At 33.5% G+C, this 19,759-nt stretch overlaps 1 protein-coding gene across 1 annotated transcript; it reads left to right on the forward strand.

Annotated features, from left to right (window-relative positions):
• The first annotated feature begins 4,036 nt into the window (after positions 1–4,036).
• On the forward strand, positions 4,037–12,008 carry LOC131843113 (trypsin-like). The gene is made up of 6 exons (XM_059191711.1): positions 4,037–4,088; positions 6,421–6,584; positions 8,778–8,905; positions 9,607–9,865; positions 10,835–10,984; positions 11,856–12,008. Exons 1-6 carry the CDS (start codon positions 4,037–4,039, stop codon positions 12,006–12,008), a joined length of 906 nt encoding a protein of 301 aa, XP_059047694.1.
• Positions 12,009–19,759: the final 7,751 nt, after the last annotated feature.

Raw genomic sequence — 19,759 nt, forward strand, 5'->3', positions numbered from 1 at the left:
ATGTTATGGGTACTAGATATCTGATACATATACATAGATATATTTTTTGTAAACACATACATATTATACATAGAAAACACCCAGACCGATACAAACAATCATACTCATGAATACAAATGTTTGTGCCGTGCGAGGAATCGAACCAGCGATCATCGGTCGTAAAGCGGTGTGCTTGACCGCCAGACATCCGAGGTCGTCAATTAGATACTTATGTACTTATTTAATAATTTATTTGAACAAAAGACGTCAAACATCTTTGATTGCCTAAACAAAAACCAGAAGAAGGTCAAGGTGAAAGAAATAATCACAGATAATAAAAAAACAGAGAACACAAAAGTTGTACAGAGTAGGTTACTTTACGATAGAGATTAAAATATTCTAACAAGTAATCTGCTTACGTAATACTTGGACGATCCTATGAGTATGGTGCGGGATAATATCATGTTGAGGTGAGACGATGTATATTACAGATGGTAATAAACTGACAATATGTACATACAAATAATGATCTTATATACTAAATAACAATAGGAAAATATAAGGTGGGGTGACACAGTTTAGACAGCAGTGCCTAGTAGACAATATTGGATTTGTCTTACTAGACATTATTAAATACAATTATTATTTTGATGTATCTAGGTGACTGCGTCCCATAAGTAAATATAATGAATTAATGATTTATTTGCAGGCGAACACAGTAAATAGTTCTTATATATATTACTAGTATTATAAATATAAACCTTCCTCTTGAATCACTCTATCTATTAAAGTCCGATTCAGAATCCGTTGTTTAGTTTTTTTAGTTTTAAAGATTTAAGCATACATCCCTATGTATGCTTAAATCTTTAACGGACATACGGCGACATTATTTTATACTATGTAATAATAATGATGAAGTATAGATGTTGGTGATTACTATATCTAGATATAATATAATTATATGTACAAGAAACCATGGTTTGCGGCAATGCTTCTTAAAATTAAATGCGATGTTCCATATTCATCTTCCAACGTCTGAAATAGAAATAGAAATAGAAATAGAAATAGAAATAATCTTTATTCAAATAAACTCATTACAAGCACTTTTGAATAGTCATATTTTGATTCTACCACTCATTCAGAATGCAGATTCATCACAAGAAGAATGAGCAAGAAACTTGTATGTTGCTCTTTTTAATAGATGTTTTTTTTATATAAATAATTACAGTATAACAAGTAAGAGGCATGCGATAATCAACATAGAAGTCGCTACGCACTCATTATTAATGTAATCAGATAATATTGTCAGTGCTATAGATTTAAAGTTTTTCTATAAAAACATTATTATCGTTAACGAATTCTTCAATTTTATAGTAAGCTTTTTTGCAAAGGAACTGTTTTATTTGACATTTAAATCTTTTTTCTGGCAGATTTATAACAGACTGATTATAACAGATTGACATCATCTGATGGCCTCGATGGTTTAACGGTGTAGCAATCCGCCTTACTTCCTATGGTCCCGGGTTCGATTCCTCGCACGGCACAAACATTTGTATTCATGAGTATGATTTTTTTTATCGTTCTGAATGTTTTCTATGTATTTACGAAAAGAAATATATATTTATGTATTTGTATCAGATTATCTAGTATCCATAACACAGTATGCTTAGTACACAATATTGGATTTGTCTTACTAGACAATATTAAATGCAATTATTATTTAGATATATCTAGGTAACTGTGTCCCATAAATAAATTTAATAAATTAATGATATATTTGCAAGCGAACACAGTAAATAGTTCTCATATATTTTACTAGCTACTCGCCCCGGTTTCGCACGTGTGTACATGTATTATATATATAAACCTTTCTCTTGAATCACTCTATCTATTAAAAACCGCTTCAAAATCCGTTGTTTAGTTTTAAAGATTTAAGAATATATAGGGACGGACATACAGCCACTTTATTTTATACTATATAATAATAATGAAGTATAGATGTTGGTGGACACTATAATTATATAGATATAGAAAAAAATCGTGAATACGGAGTATTACAGTCTCAGATTATAAAGCCTAAAAAGTCCGGCCTCAGTGGTCTAGTAGTTTAACACACCGCTTCACTTTCGGTGGTGACGGGTTTGATTTCTCTCCTCCTAGGGACGGAGAGACAGCTACCGCGACTTTATTTCATATTAATAATGGTGACGGTCTCAGTAGTCTAGCGGTTTAACAGCGCCTTAATTCTGATAATTTCGAGTTCATTTCCCGCACGGTACAAACGTTTGTATTCATGAGTATGATAGCTTGTATTAGTCTGGGTGTGTAACGGAGTGACTTTAGTCTAAAAACCAGACGAACTCGCGGGTCACAGCTAGTAACTTTGTAAAAACTAATTTGCATGGTAGACAATTTTCTCTACCATTTTCATATAAAAAAACATCACTTTCGTTCAATATGCGACAGAGTGAACGAACTAAAATTAGCATATTATAGTTTTTCGACGTTATGTTAGACAAAAGTGCGGTACTTTATTGGGGTAGGGCTCTTATCTGCAAATAACTGAGATAGGACCCAACCCCGTCAGTTTTGGGGGCGGAATTTACTATCACTTCATGTAGTTCAGACGGTTCGAAGGAAATTGATTTTTCAACAAGTTGTATAGTATTATTACTATATTTGCCATTCTTTATTGTGTGAAATGAAATATTTTTTTCTTACCCATTTACTACATCTTACAAGCGACTTCGTCTACGTGTTATTTAACTGTTTTTTTTTATTTCTAAAACAAAAACTAGTCTAAGTTACATCTCGTAACATTAGCTCTCTTTTATTAAAATAAATAAATTTTCTAAAATAAAATTAACCTAAGTCTAGTCTAATTATAACATTACCTATATGCGAGTGAAAGTCCCTTCAAAATCAGTCAAAGAGCGTCACTTCCACTCTTCGTCTAATGTATTCATTCTTTATCTTATCCATTCTTGTCACACATTCCAAATTAATGTGTGACAAGAATGGATAAGATAGTACCTTTGAGTTCAAATAAAAATTCAAAATATCTTTACCTGATTTCATGTTCATCCTCCACTGGTGCCCCACCAGCGTAAACTGTTGTAGCGCTATCGGGTGTATCATTCCATTGTCATCAAAAAAAAAATAACATTGTAATATCAAGACATTTGTGTCCCATAATTGCCAAAATTCAAATTATCTTCATTCATGTAGGTCTATTACAGACTCTTATATGTCTAATCTACCGTCAGTTCGGAATGATTCCGAGATGAGAAGAACTGACAAGAAACTCAGCTCGTATTCTTTTCAAATAAATGTTACATATGTTTGTAATAATACAGATTCATTTTTAAATTCAAATTTGGGAGAATAAAGTGACCACCAACATAGCATCAGTTGCATGGAAATAAATTGAATTCAATTAAAAAAATGAATTTATTTTATTTATTTATTTATTTATTAAAACTTTAATGCACAAATACAAAAAAAATGGTGCAAATGGTGGACTTAACACCATAAGGCATTTTCTACCAGTCGACCATGAGGTAAACAGAGATTAGTGGGCGGTGCATTATTAAGAAAATAACATGAAAATAAATACAAGTAGGAATAAATAAAGTAAACACATATATCCAACTACATTCATACTTATATATAATGCATAATATATAAAAACATAAATATATAAATTTATACACAAATACATACATACTAAAGAAAACATCAACAAATGAATAGTCCGGTAAAAGCAAGAGATAATTTTTACAATTTTCCATAAATTAATGTCGTATTATTAACTACCCATGTCCTTGGAAAGATGTTTATATGTTTATGTCTTATGGCATTTGAACAAAGATTTAGAGAATGCAAGTGTAATATCATAAAACAACACTCATAGAAATCATTAAGAATACATTTTATTTTCAATCAGTTCTTCAGTTAGTAGGCGTGAAGATATTCGTTCCGCTTTACATTGCGACACCGAACTGTACCTACTAGTTGCAATACATGCGTGCAGTTGAACGCAATGCTTGTACTTACGATGCCATCAATTTTTGTTACATTATTCGTCTTTGTTACATCTTCTGTTTATGGTACGTAAAACATTTTAACATTGTTAGAATTCTTCTTTAAAATTACTTCTGTAGTCTAACTTTATAGTTTTATAGAACCAGGTTTCGATTCAATTGTTTCGACAGTCTTAGGCTTCTTTTCTGGTGGATTTTCATTATGTACAGGTGATGGTCTTTTACGTATTTGTATTGTGGGTGGTAGAACAGGTGTGACCTTTTTATTTAATAGGGCTGCGCGTGATGGAGGAGGTTTAACCTCTTCTTCCAATCCATGTCTCCTAAATTTGGAATGAAAAGTTTTTACTGTTTTAGGTTTAGGGTCATCGGGTTTTCTAACTTCAATTGATATTGATGGATAACTATTTAATAGTATTTCTGATCAATGGCAAGTTTATTCAATTCAACATATATTCATTAATATTTCATATTCAACACTAAGCGAGATCGCTTAGTGTTGAATGTTCAGACCAGACTTCAGACTGAGTTTAGTTTAGACTTAGGTTAATTTTAAATGTAGTCTATAGTAAAGATTTAGCCTTATATTCCTATTCATTGGCAGGTCTAATCTAGCTTACTGTTGAATGTTCAGCGACCAGACTTCAGAGATACTTAAGTAGCGAACAGTAAAAAATAGATTTTTAGTGAAGGCCATTTTAAGATTTTTACTCAAGTCCATTTCACTACTTGAGTCTGCCTGAAGTCTAGTCGTCGAACAGTCAACACTAGGCAAGCTATATCCGAGATCTAATGGCACCTCGTACAGAGATGAAACATGTGTGTAATATGGGTGTAGATCTAATAATCCGGATTTTGATCATCACTAGAGAAGGTCGCAACGTTTCTAACAGCAGTGGTCAAGTTTCCGTACTGAATATTTGTGATCTTACACATGCTAATGAATAGAATAGAAAATCTTTTATTCAAATAAACTTACTTATATTACTTTTTATATTATATTTACTTTTGAAAAGTCATTACATTTTTTTAATCTACCACTCGTTCGGAAAGCTGTCTCATCACAAGAAGAACGAGCAAGAAACTTGCGTGTTACTCTTTTAAATAATTTTATAATTACTTTACATTTTTAAGTTTAAGTGTGTGAATACAAACTACCAATTAGCACTAATTCAATTAAATAATCAAATAGAAAAAATATTAGCAGTACAACCAACTGGTTAAACAATTAATAAGAGGAAATCAGTCATAGTGATTAGAGCAGACCAGTCCCTACAAGCAGCACTCGTTCACGAGTACGACGGATGAGCCAGCCATCACTGCGCTTGACCATATTTTAGGGAGCCCAATGACCAGGCCCACCACGCCGCCACAAGTCTGGACATTTTAGTGAGCATGACTACTCAAAACACGACAATGGTTGCGGAATTAAACAAAATAATATAAATTCATTGAGTGGCGAATATATTTCATGAGAATGAAGTGGACTGTAAAGACTAGCCTGCGTGGGTACCTCAATCTTACATATTTCAAACGCCAAGCTGATTGCTCGATGTCACTCTCTTATCTTGATTATCATTTACAAACTCTTCTATTTCATAATAAGCATTTTTAAAGATAAAGTGCAATAATTAGTTGTAATGATTTTAATGAAATGAATCATTGTTGTTGAATCTTTTGTCTATGTGACAGACTCGACCCATTGGCTGCGGCGAGATATTGCGTCTCTATGCATTTTCTACCGCATATATCACGGGGAGTGTTCTGAGAAATTGTTCGGATTAATACCAGCTGCTAAGTTTCGCCACCGTACCACCCGCCCGAAACTGAAATACCATCCTGATCATCTGGATGAATGGCGGTCCTCTACAGTGCGGTTTTCTAGAAACTTCTTGCTACGCACAACTACATACATTGTGGAATCACCTTCCAGCAATGGTATTTCCGAACCGATACGATATTGAAACCTTCAAGAAAAGAGCTTATTCTTTTTTAAAAGGCCGACAACGTACTTGCTATTCCTCTTGGTGTTGCGGATGCTCATGGGCAGCGGTAATCATTTATCATCAGGAGAGCCGCATGCACGTTTGACCCCTCTGTTATAAAAAAAAAATCATTTCAGTTAATTTCATGACGGCCTCAGTGGTTTAGCGGTGTAGGACACCGCTTTTTTTTGATGGTCGCGGGTTCGATTCCTCGCACAGTAAACATTTGTATTCATGATTATTTGTATCGGTTTGGGTGTTTTCTACGTATAATATATATGTATTTACAAAAAAATATGTATCTAAGTATCAGTTGTCTAGTACCCATAACACAAGCTCTGCTTACCGTGGGACTAGATGGCGCTGTGTTAATTGTTCAGGGTTATTTATTTATTTATTATTTTGTTAACTAGGTAATTATACAGGTCTCTTGACCCCTGGTTGTGTCACCAGCTACCATCGGATGTTCATCACCAGAAGGGTACCACCAAGAAACTACCAATACTTCCATGAAACCAGGAGTTCAGACCCAGTCCATTTTTATGAAGAGAATATGGAGACTACAAGGAATGTCAAGGTATTTTTTTTAATGGATGATAATGCAGTGCACCCTCCTGCGCTAACCGTATACGCTGGCGGGGCACCAGTGGAGGATGATCAGATGAGCGTGAGGTCTGAGTTAGCCTAGAAAAAAATACAATAAGATTTGCTAGAATTACCTTTAAATAAATTAAAATATCTGTTAAATCATATTTAATGAGCAACACCACGACGACCTCGGCGGTCTAGCGGTCTAGCACACCGCTTTACGTCCGAAGGTCGCAGGTTCGATTCCTCGCACGGCACAAACATTTGTATTCATGAGTATGATTGTTTGTAACGGTCTGGGTGTTTTCTATGTATAATCTGTAAGTATTTACGAAAAAAAATGTATGTATTTGTATCAGTTATCTAGTACCTATAACATATGCTTTAGTTAGCTTAACTTGGGTCTAACTACACGAATATTGAAATGAAAAACTGACAGGGCAATGTTCATGCGCAGGATTTCCCTTTAATGTTAGACATAGACAACGGGGGATCCAGGGGGGTCATGGGGGTCATAACCCCCTCCCCCCCTGAGCTGGTTCCAGGACTTAGGTGGACCACTAATTAAACAATGATTTGTTTTATATATTTTGACACCATACAGATTTTATGTAACTACATACCTTCAATATTTAATTAATATAATAACTTTGTACATTATTAAAATACCTACTTTTTACTTGTGTCTATTGTTGTCAAAATTAAATTATAAGTTCTTGACTTGACCACGACTATGTGACCCCCTCCTGGCGCCAAACCTGGATCCGCCCTTGGACATAGACGACACATACAGCCATGACGCGCTCGTCATCCTACTGCGGCTGTGCGCCTTGCATATTGTGCATCTGTGGCGCGTTGCGTTTGCGCGGGAAACTAACTACAAAATGGCTTCTTCTGCAGATTTTCTTCTACACTATTGTACTTCTGATCACTAATTTTTTTATACTCTTTTATTATACATTACTTTATCTGTCTGTAAATTACTTTTATTACAATAAAATACTTATATAAACTTATATTTTTTACAAACTTTGAATGTCATATACATAAATAAATGTGACATTCAAATTTTGAATGTATTACCTTTAAGGCAGTGCTAATACTCATACTATTAACATCGCTCATACAGCCATGACGCGCTCGTCATCCTACTGCGGCTGTGCGCCTTGCATATTGTGTTATCTGTGGCGCGTTGCGTTTGCGCGGGACACTAACTACAAAATGGCTTCTTCTGAAGATTTTTCTAAAGATTTCTAGAGATTCTTCTAAACTATTGTACTTCTGATCACAATTTTTTTTATACTGTTCTTCATTACTTTTATCTGTCTGTAAATTACTTTTATTCAACAAAACTGACATATAAATAAAGCCCCTATAATCATACCGCTAACAGTGCACAATGTAAATATACTGGCTTTTAAAAAAATCTGTTGAGTTTCTTGCCAGTTCTTCTCAATTGAATCTATATTAAACTGGATAGTAGGAAAATTATTAATACAAAAACTTGACTTTCATAAACAGCCAAAAAAATACGAATAAATGATTTTTGATTTAATTTATAATATTAGTTATCTGCGAGTGAAAGTCGTTTCAAAATCGATCCCACTGTTTCAGTGATTACCAAGTACAAACAGACATATCGACTAAAAGTTTTTTTTTTATATTATTTTTTAATGTGATTAGCTTATATAGTTTCATATGCATTTAGTAAAAAGCTGTTAATTTGAAATTGTAAACGGACAGTTCAATTTTTTTTATTTGTTTTAAATTGCTTTGGATAGTTGTACAATGAGATCTAGCGAAAGGATGTATTTCCGAGGATAGGTTGAGAAGCTGGATATTATTATTAAAAAAAATAAGTTGCGAAGGTCCTGCTCCTCAACAGGAAGAGTGGGAACAAATATTTATGTTTAACAAGCTGTATATTATGTACAGTGTTTTTTTTTTGTGGATGATAATGGAATGGTGCACCCGCCTGCGCTAACGGTTTACGCTGGCGGGGCACCAGTGGAGGATGATAGAATGAACATGAAGTCAGATCAATTAGCCCAACGTGATAAATTCAATCGGGAATGTATCACGATGGTTTCCAGGGGGAACCGCGTGGAGGTCGATCCGACATGGTACATTGCTAGCAATGGGTCACATTATTGACGATCCTTTTCCCCCCTCTATGTTACAGTTAAAATGGCGCATCGTAGGTGGCAGGCAGATCTCCATCACGGATATTCCATACCAGGTGATGTACGGGAGGTACTGTGGAGGGACCCTCATAGCCCCGGAGTGGGTCATCACTGCAGCACATTGCAGGTGACAGTGATATTTCTCTATCTGTATATATATACATCAACATACAAGTTTCTTGCTCAACCTTTTTGTGATGAATCTGCATTCCAAATGAGTGGTAGAATCACTTTTGAATATGACTATTCAAAAGTGCTTGTAATGAGTTTATTTGAATAAAGATTATTTCTATTTTCTATTTCTATTTCTATTTCTAATTGTATTCATGAGTATGATTGTTTGTATCGGTCTGGGTGTTTTCTATTTATATTATGTCCTTATTTACAAAAAAATATCTACGTATTTATAACAGTTGTCTAGTACCCATAACACAAGCTCTACTTACCGTGGGACTAGATGGCGCTGTTAATTGTCCAGGGGTTTTTTATTTATCTGTCTTTTCGTTTATATCTTTTAAACTACGCAACGAATTTCAATACAGTTTTCAGCAATAGATATATGACGAGTATGACGACTACTAAAATCATACCATTCCATCTCATAAAAACTATTGTAACTGTTACAGAAGCACAGAGAATTATGTATACGCATCAAATTTGGGAGAATAGAGTGACCACCAGCATATGCTATTGCAAAAGTAAAAACTCTACTGTGTTCGTAAATTGAACAGACCAGTGCTCGTGGGGACAAGCAGCACCCGTTCACGAGTATGACGGCCTTCAAAATCATACCATTCCATCTCATAAAAACTATTGTAACTGTTACAGAAGCACAGAGAATTATGTATACGCAGGATCGACGTACCGCAGTCAAACTCTCCCGTTCAAGATTTGCGCTCACTTCATACATCCATTATGGAATAGCACTGAAAAAGTGCATTTCCATGACTTCGACTATCAATTGCTGTTACTTGAGACTCCAATTCCGGTCACATCCAAGTCGAGACCAATTGCGATTGGGTCGATTGAGGATATAGTTTCCGGAGCTATGGTTTCAGTAAGCGGATGGGGTCATACAAGATATAAAGTAAGTATTTGACGACCTCGGTGATCTAGCGGTCTAGCACACCGCTTTACGTACGATGGTCGCGGGTTCGATTCCTCGCACGTCAAAAATTTGCATACATGAGTATGATTGTTTGTACTTGTCTGGGTATTTTCTATGTATAATATTATATATATAGTATTTGTATCAGTTATCTAGTACCCATAACACAAGCTTTAGCTGGCTTAACTTAGGTCTAGATGGCGCTGTGTGAATTGTCCTGAGATTATTATTATTGTTTTTTTATATATATATTATATATCTCCCTTTGATGAAGTGTTAAACTTGTCATTACGGGTGAATATCACCAAACAATGACAATTATAAAAGAATTTTTTATTTTCCAAATATTCTCATCTCCCATCTTAAGGAGAGGAGATGGCAACATACCTCATATATTATTATTATTATTTTTAAGTATAATTAAGTACGTAAGTAAGTTATGGGGCAAAGCAGCTGATATAAATACAATATTTATTTTACAAAAGAGGGCCATTCGCTCCATTTATAGCATGGGTTCCAGGGAGTCTTTGCGAGAGTGCTTTAAGGAATCAAATATCCTCACCGTTGCTTCTCAATATATTTATGAAAATATCATGTATGCCAGGAAGAATATAGACAGTTTCAAAAGAGTTAGTGATTACACTAATAAAAGCTTACGTAACAATAACAATCTGATTTTACCTAAATGTCGTTTAACTAAAGCTAGTAATTCGTTTTATGGCAATTGCGTAAGGTTTTACAACAAAATACATAGTACAGAGTCTGTTATAAATCTGCCTGAAAAAAGATTTAAATGTCATATAAAACACTTCCTTTGCAAAAGAGCTTACTGTAAAATTGAAGAATTCGTTAACGATAATAATGTTTTTATAGAAACACTTAAAATCCACAGCACTGACAATATTATCTGATTATATTAATAATGAGTGATTATTATTATTATTTCAGCAAGGAAGAATGGAAGACGTGTTACGTCGAGTGTTTGTGCCAGTTATTTCGTTTGAGGTATGCCAATCGCAGCCCAATCAGAACTATCGCACTATATCGCCTAGAATGTTCTGTGCTGGCTTCCCGAATGGCACTAAGGACTCTTGTCAGGTAGACAAATATATTCTTTTCGAAGTGAAACTTTAATCTATACATATAAATAAAATTGGATTGTCTGTTTGTAATATTGAAATAACCGTTTTTTACTACATGCATATGAATATAAATACAGTACATACACAAAAAAAACATTTTATTGCAATTTTCGTCTGTCTGTTTATTCCGGCTAATCTCTGAAACGGCTGGACCGATTTTGATGGGACTTTTATTGGCAGATGATGTAATAAGGAGTAACTTAGACTACTGTTATTTTAGAAAATGTCTTTTATTTTAGAAAATTAAAGTTAAATTCCACGCGGACGTAGTCGCGGGTACAGCTAGTATAATCTTCTTCAATTCACACAGCACTATCTATACCCAAGTTAAGCTAGCTAAAGCTTGTGTAATGGGTACTAGATAATTGATACAAATACATAGATATATATTTATGTTCGTAAATATATACTTAAAAACCCCTAGACTGATACAAACAATCATTCTCATGAATACAAATGTTTGTGCCGTGCGAGGAACTGAACCCGCGACCATCGGAAGTAAGGCCGTGTGCTCAACCGCTAGACCACCGAGGCCATGAATATCAAGTGGTCAGTCAAATTGATCGGCATTCCAATAGAAATGTAAATATTCTTTATCAAGTTAACTGAATGTAAGCACTTTTGAAAAATCACGTTTTTATTCTACCACTCATTCGGAAAGCTGTATCATCATAAGAACAAGCAGGAAATATGCGTGTTGCTCTTATAAATAATTGTTGTTACTTTATATTTTTAAGTAGAAATGTGAATACAAACTACCAACTAGCACTAATTCATTATAGTCAAAATTACATCAACGTTTAAATAATTAATGGTTTCTCCATCAGGGTGATTCTGGTGGACCAGCAGTTATCAATGGCAAGTTAGTTGGGCTAGTGTCATTTGGAGTGGGCTGTGCTGTCCCTGATCAACCAGGAGTGTACACCAACATCCCGATTATGAGGGAGTGGATACGGTACATCACGGCGTTACCTCTGTGATTCAATTCTTCTAGAAGACACGCTGCAGTGTATAAAAGAATTGACGTAAATGAAAGAAATTCGTTCAATAAGTCCTACAGATTTGTACTCATATAAGAAAAGATTGAAACACTTGAGTATCGTTTTGTAAATATATACATAATATACATATAAAATATCTAATCGTATACAAATAGTCATCATTACATAGTATAAAACAAAGTCGCTGTCGCTGTCTGTCCGTCCCTATGTATGCCTAAATCTTTAAAACTACGCAACGGATTTTGAAGCGTTTTTTTTTAATAGATAGTGATTCAAGAGGAAGGTTTATATTTATAACTAGCTTTTGCCTGTGTTAATTTATCGCCTTAGGGATGGAACTTATCAAAATCCTATCTTAGGGGATGCCTACGTCATAGTAGCTTTATGTATGCAAAGTTTCAGCCAATTTTATTTACTCCGTTTCTTACCATATCATCTTTCGCACAATCCATCCATTTCTTTTTCGGCCTTCCTCTGCCCTTATAACCATCTACATTCATATGTAACACCTTCCTTAAAATATTATCTTCATTCCTACGCATTAGAGTCTCATTCCACGACAGATGATTCTTCAACCTCTCCGACACCGGCGCCACTTTCATACTTCCTCTAATGTATTAATTCTTTATTTTATCCATTCTTGTCACACCACACATCTATCAACATTCGCTTTTCAGTTGCATGCCGTCATTCGTTGTCTCACACATGCTAATAGAAGCGGAATTAAACAAAATAATCTCTGTGCATGACCCACCTCTTTAGATATTATTTCTGTTTTTTACCTATTATTTTTATATAGAATATGTATATCATTGTCATTCTTGTTCTGTAACTATTATACTTTTGTACATAACATTATATTATTGCTTCTTAAAACCCGTATTTTCATAATTATATCTACCAGCCCCATATATATACAGTTCTTCGTTCAGAATCTCCATTAAGTAATTAAGTAATATATAAAAACATATATGAACGAGAATCAAACCTGCGATTTTTGGTGGTAAGACAGTGTTCTAAATCGCTTGACCACAGAAGGTCTTCAGATAATCTAATATAGTATCTAGTTTTTGAATATATAGTAATTATAAAAAATATGTATTCCATTTATTAAACTAAAACTATGTATGTAGTAAGTTTTATATCTACATAAAATAAATATGTATGATACGTCTTATTGTTTAATTTTTTTATCCACTTCCGAGAATAGTTTAGTCCATTGAAAACTGATAATAACCACTAATAATTGAATTGTCCAGGAATAAAAAGAGAAGTACATAAAAAAAGATAAGTGTCCAAGAATAAAAATATAAGTACACAAAAAATTTATGTGTCCAGGTTAAAACAAATAAGTACATAAAAAAGGTATGTGTCCAGTAATAAAAAAATAAGTACATAAAAAAGGTATATGTCCAGGAATAAAAAAATAAGTACATAAAAAAAGGTATGCGTCCAGGAATAAAAATATAAGTACACAAAAAATGCATGTGTCCAGGTATAAAAAAAGAAGTACATAAAAAAGGTATGTGTCCAGGAATAAAAAAAATAAGTACATAAAAAAAGGTATGTGTCCAGTAATAAAAAAATAAGTACACAAAAAAGATATGCAGTTACCGAACTGTGATGATCATTATTTCCCTGCTGAGGCTGACGTCTTCATGATTATCATAAGTCATATTATTAAGAAACGACTTAGACAATAATTCATTGCTCATTAATTTCTGTTCCCAAAAAAAGCAATAAAGCAAAGAATGACTCGACAGTCTGTCGAGTCATTTGTTAAAATGAATGTATTTCGGTCTTTGTGAAAAAAAATGAATATTCTCAAGTATTCAGGCTCTACTCGTCTCGGTGAAAAGTCGTTCAATATCAATCAAATAATTTCACGCGTAATTGTCTATCAAGCCAATCTGGTCACAAAGAAAATGGGGATGGCAGACGTTTGAGAATTTAATTTAAAGCAATTGCAAGTACGAATATCTCCTTCATTGTATATTATTGAAATTCATTAGGACTGAACAGAAATCTTTTTCAAGGATTCTTTTATATAATAATAATAATATCTCAGGAAAATTCATACAACGCCATCTTGTCCCAAGCTAAGCAGAGCTTGTGTTATGGGTACTAGACAACTGATATAAATACATGGATACTTTTTGTTTGTAAATAAATACATATTATACAGAGAAATAGAAATAGAAATAATCTTTATTCAAATAAACTCATTACAAGCACGTTTGAATAGTCATATTTTGATTCTACCACTCATTCGGAATGCAGATTCATCACAAGAACGAGCAAGAAACTTGTTTGTTGCTCTTTTTAATAATCTTTTTTTAAAATACCCAGACCGATACAAACAATCATACTCATGAATACAAAGGTTTGTACCGTGCGAGGAATCGAACCCACGATCATCGGATAGTAAAGCGGTGTGCTAAACCAATAGATCACCGAGGCTGTCATATATGTATAGTAATCATCATGATTCTATCAATTGATTCGTATGTATATGCCACTGAGAGAGTATTAAATCACGCTCTATTTTTTTTTTGGGTCGGTTTTTCCCTTCTCAGGGAAAAGCAAAAGGACTCAGCCCATACAGCTATTGTCTTCACTAGTGTGTTGTTATTTCATGTAATCTGTCAATGTCAGTATCTTGTCTCAAATATGTCAAACGTCTGTCTCTCTCTGTGTGTTAATTGTACTCGAATGTGTGTGTGTGTGTGTGTGTGTGTGTGTACTTATTGCTTGACTGGTCTTATATTCTTTTCATCTATTTCGAGAAATTTTTCGGACAGTACGACAGATGTTTAAGAATTATTATTATTATTATTATTATATATCTCCCTTTTTACAGGTGTAATACATTCAATTATTATTATTAATTTTTCTTTTTTTTTATTAATTTTTTTCTCGGTTTTCACCGGTAATTTTGGTATGTACGGGCCTAAGCCAAGTACATAGTAATGTTATATTTTGAGATTATTATAATTATGTACTATAAATATCGGTATAATCGGTTTGTAAAAATTTTCTGACAATGCGGCATGTGTTTTGAATTACAGCCTTCTGTAGTTGGCAGTATATACTAGGAGGCAAGTCAGGGTATTTATTGATGCATCTGTTATATTTATTATTTTTTAAACTTAAGAAAAACATTCTCATCTTAAGGAAAGGAGATGGTAACTTATTATTATCTTATATATAAAATTCTCGTGTCACAGTTTTCGTTCCCATACTCATCCGAAACGGCTTGACCGATTCTCATGAAATTTTGTGAGCGTATTGAGTAGGTCTGAGAATCGGTCAACATCTATTTTTCATCCCCCTAAATGTTTGGGGTAGTCCACCCCTATTTTTTTTTTATTTTAAGGCAAAACAACGTTTGCCGGGACAGCTACTTATTATTATATAAGTATAAATTAGGTATCTCTGTATTTAACAAGCAGCCATAAAACAAGATATTGTTCTGTTAAAATTCACAAAAATTGAGATATCACTGTAAGTTATCTGAAAATTTTCGCCTCATAAACTTACGGAATTAGGAAGGAAAACGGTGGGTATTATTAAAAGACTTTGCTTATGAAATATGAGATGAAATATTAAAGAATAGAAAGTTTGATTCTAATGGGCTCCTCTTAAAACGTCTGCATTGATAAAATTTCTTGTGGTTGATTTTTTTTATTGATGACTAGCTGTTCCTTTCAAAACATCTGCGTGGATTTTAACTTTATTTTTTTAAAATAGCCTTACTCCTTATCACTTCAACTACCTGCCAATAAAAGTCCCGTCAAAAACGGTCTAGCCATTTCAGAGATTAGCCGAAACAAACAGACAGACAAAAATTGTAAATAATGTTATTTTGGTGTATGTACCATATTTATATTTATATTCATATGCATGTAGTAAAAAACGATTATTTCAATATTACAAACAGACACTCCAATTTTATTTATATGTGTAGACTACGCATAATATACTACTATATGTATAGATGTATAGATCTGTATCAGTTGTCAAGTATCCATAACACAAGTTCTGCTCACCTTGAAACTAGATGGCGCTGATATAATAATAATAATAATAATAATAATCTTAGGACAATTCACACAGCGCCATCTAGACCCAAGTTAAGCTAGCTAAAGCTTGTGTTATGGGTACTAGATAACTGATACATAGATATTTTTTTTTGTAAATACATACATATTATATATAGAAAACACCCAGACTGATACAAACAATCATACTCATGAATACAAATGTTTGTGCCGTGCGAGGAATCGAACCCGCGACCATCGGTCGTAAAGCGGTGTACTAGACCGCTGGACCACCGAGGTGGTCAATAATATATGATAATGGAATTACAATAACGGTTTACGCTTTTGGGGCATTAGTGGAGAATGATAAAATGAGCGTAAAGGTCAGTTTTCGTTCCCATACTCCTCCGAAACGGCTTGACCGATTCTCATGAAATTTTATGAGCGTATCGAGTAGGTCTGAGAATCGGCCAACATCTATTTTTCATCCCCCTAAATGTTAGGGGTAGTCCATCCCAAAATTTTTTTTTTATTTTAAGACAAAACAACGTTTGCCGGGACAGCTAGTAATATATATGTCTGTAGTTACAATGTTATTGTAAAAGTAAAGGTCGTTACCAGCGAGACAAAGAAATACTTATGACAAAATGGCGGGCTCAATTTCAAAAGGGAGTGAAATTTGCACGAGTTGAAAGGCCGAATGCTAATGAGGCAAATCTGTACTAATACCTGTACCTATTAAATTATATTTGTTGCATAAGTGCCCTTGAGATGTTATCCGCTTATATATTCCAAACTAGCTGTTCCCGCGACTTCGTCCGCGTGGAATTTAACTTTATTTTTATAAAATGAAAGTAGCCTAAGTTACTCCTTATTACATCAGCTATTTGCCAAAAAATGTCCCGGCACACTCGGCCCAGCCATTTCAGAGATTAGCCGGAACAGACAAACAGACAGACAAACAGACAAAAATTGTAAAAAAAAAAATTTGGTGTATGTACCATACTAGCTGTATCATACTAGCTTTTGCCAGCGGTTTCCTTCGCGTTTATCCCCTTAGAGGTGGAATTTATCAAAATCCTTTCTTATGGGATGCCTACGACATAGTAGCTTTATGCGTGCAAAGTCTCAGCCCGATCGGTTTAAAATTGACAAAGTTTCATACAAACTTTCATCCCCTATTTTATCCCCTTGGGGATAGAATTAATCAAAATCCTTTCTTAGCGGATGCCTACGTCATAAAATCTACCTGCATGCCAAATTTCAGCCCGATCCGTCCAGTGGTTTGGGCTGTGCGTTGATAGATCACTATGTTAGTCACCTTTGAGTTATATATATATATATATTTAGAAGATGCATGTAGTATAAAACGGTTATTACAATATTACAAACAGACACTCCAATTTTATTTATATGTATAGATGTATAGATGAGAATTATTAATGTAAATTGAGAAAAACACTTTATTGAGTATTGTGTTTTTATTATATTTTTTTTTTGTGTTTTGATATCTTGTTTATATTACATAAATAATTTAAAAACAAGACTTATATCAACAGACTTTTTTGGAAAAAAAACATCTTACTAATATTGTAAACGCGGGTGTTTATGAGTTTGGATGGATGGATGTATGTTTGTTAATCTTTCACGCACAAACTGAATGGATTTTAATGAAACTATTATTACTAAGTAACTATATTGAGTTTATTTGAATATAGATTATAAACTCAATGTCAGAGAGGTTAAAGAGTAATCGTCTATCGTGGTATGGGCATGTAATGCGTAGGAATGAAGATCGGTGTTACATATGAATGTGGATGATTATAAGGGTAGAGGAAGACCGAAAAAGAGATGGATGGACTGTGTGAAAGATGATATGGTGAGAAAGGGAGTCAATAACGGAATGACTGCGAACAGAGATGAATGGAAGAGAAAAACATATTACCCCAAATAAATGGGATAAGGAAGAAGCAGATGATGATTATAAACTCAATACTAGTGAACTATTCAAAAAGCAGAACAAGTACAGTCTCTGAATATAATAAACACTTATATTCATAGACTGTACTTGCTTTGCTTTTGCTGATCATACTTTATTGTTATGATTGAAGTTATTCAAATGACGATATTCATTTCAATTTGATGGCATGTTGAAAATAACTGTTATTAATATACACTATCTACTTATCTGTGTATTACTACTATATACGTGAACAAAAAGTTTTTACCCCTCTTTATAAAAATTGAGCAGACGGGTAAATGTGAAATTTCACACACTTGTCATTCGTTTCTATAACAGGGAGTACAGAGTACTGATATTTCTTTTAAATATTCATTAAAAATACATTACCTAAATTAATAACAAATTGCGTTCTCAAAATTGCAGTTGCTTAGCTCTTTGACAAAAATCTAGTATTAAAAAGAGCAACACACAAGTTTCTTGCTCATTCTTCTTGTGATGAATCTGCATTCCGAATGAGTGGTAGAATCTATATATGACTATTCAAAAGTGCTTGTAATGAGTTTATTTGAATAAAGATTATTTCTATTTCTATTTCTATACTTTGTTGTTATGACTTGCGTTCTCGAAATTGCAGTAGCTTAGCTCTTTGACAAAAAACTAGTATAGAGTTTATTTGAATATAGATTATTTGTGAGAAATACAAATAATCTATATTCAAATAAACTCTATACTAGTTTCATTAAAATCCATTACATTTCGTTTGAATGGCAATTTGATTACTGGTGAAGTGATATAATTATTAATTACTTTTAGTGCGTACAATTGGTAGTCTAGCGGTTTAGCACACCGCTTTACGACCGATGGTCGCCGGTTCGATTCCTCGCACGGCACAAACATTTGTATTCATGAGTATGATTGTTTGTATCGGTCTGGTTGTTTTCTATGTATGTATTTACGAAAAAAATGTATGTATTTGCATCAGTTATCTAGTACCCATAACACAAGCTTTAGTTAGCTTAACTTAGGTCTAGATGGCGCTGTGTGAATTGTCCTGAGATTATTATTATTTCTATTTTTATGTTACTTTAAGGTTATGAAGATTATTATTATTTACATAAAATATGGTTATTTTAAGGTTATGAAGATTCATTATTACCATGGGGCTTTCATATTACCCTTAAAATATATATACACGCACGTGGCTTCGAACCTACTGACACATGCAGAAAGCAACCGATATTTTACAGATTCAAATTTTTCAAATTCAAATTCAAAAATCATTTATTCATGTAGGACATTTTAGCCGCTTATGAACGTCAAATTTTACATTATAATTTTATTTTTTTCCCTACCGTCCAGTTCGGTATATAGATCCAATTGAGAAGAACTGGCAAGAAACTCAATTGAATTACTTTTTTTTTTTTTAAAGCCAGTTTATTTACAATGTATATTTATATAGGTGTCTATGTCTAACATTAAATGAAAATTCAGTGCATGAACAACTATTGCCATGCACACTCGTCATTCAAGTAATCGTTTAGTGAGTAATAGGCTTTGCTCAGTAAATATGATTTAACAGATGTTTTGAATTTATTTAAGGGTAATTCCAACATATCCTTTGGTATCTTATTGTAAATTTTTATACCTATTCCCATAAAAGACCTATTAACTTTTTCTAAACGATACTTGGGGACAGCAAGTTTGTCTTTAAATCTTGTATTAATATT

Source organism: Achroia grisella, unplaced genomic scaffold, assembly GCF_030625045.1.
Source record: "Achroia grisella isolate CSIRO2021 unplaced genomic scaffold, CSIRO_AGI_Agris_v1 utg2786, whole genome shotgun sequence".
Classification (NCBI taxonomy): Eukaryota; Metazoa; Arthropoda; class Insecta; order Lepidoptera; family Pyralidae; genus Achroia; species Achroia grisella.

Coding starts and splice junctions, on each gene's coding strand:
- LOC131843113 (XM_059191711.1), top strand. CDS start 4,037: ATGCCATCAATTTTTGTTACATTATTCGTCTTTGTTACATCTTCTGTT. Junction 6,585..8,777: donor AGACTACAAGGAATGTCAAG/GTATTTTTTTTA, acceptor TCTATGTTACAG/TTAAAATGGCGCATCGTAGG. Junction 8,906..9,606: donor ATCACTGCAGCACATTGCAG/GTGACAGTGATA, acceptor TAACTGTTACAG/AAGCACAGAGAATTATGTAT.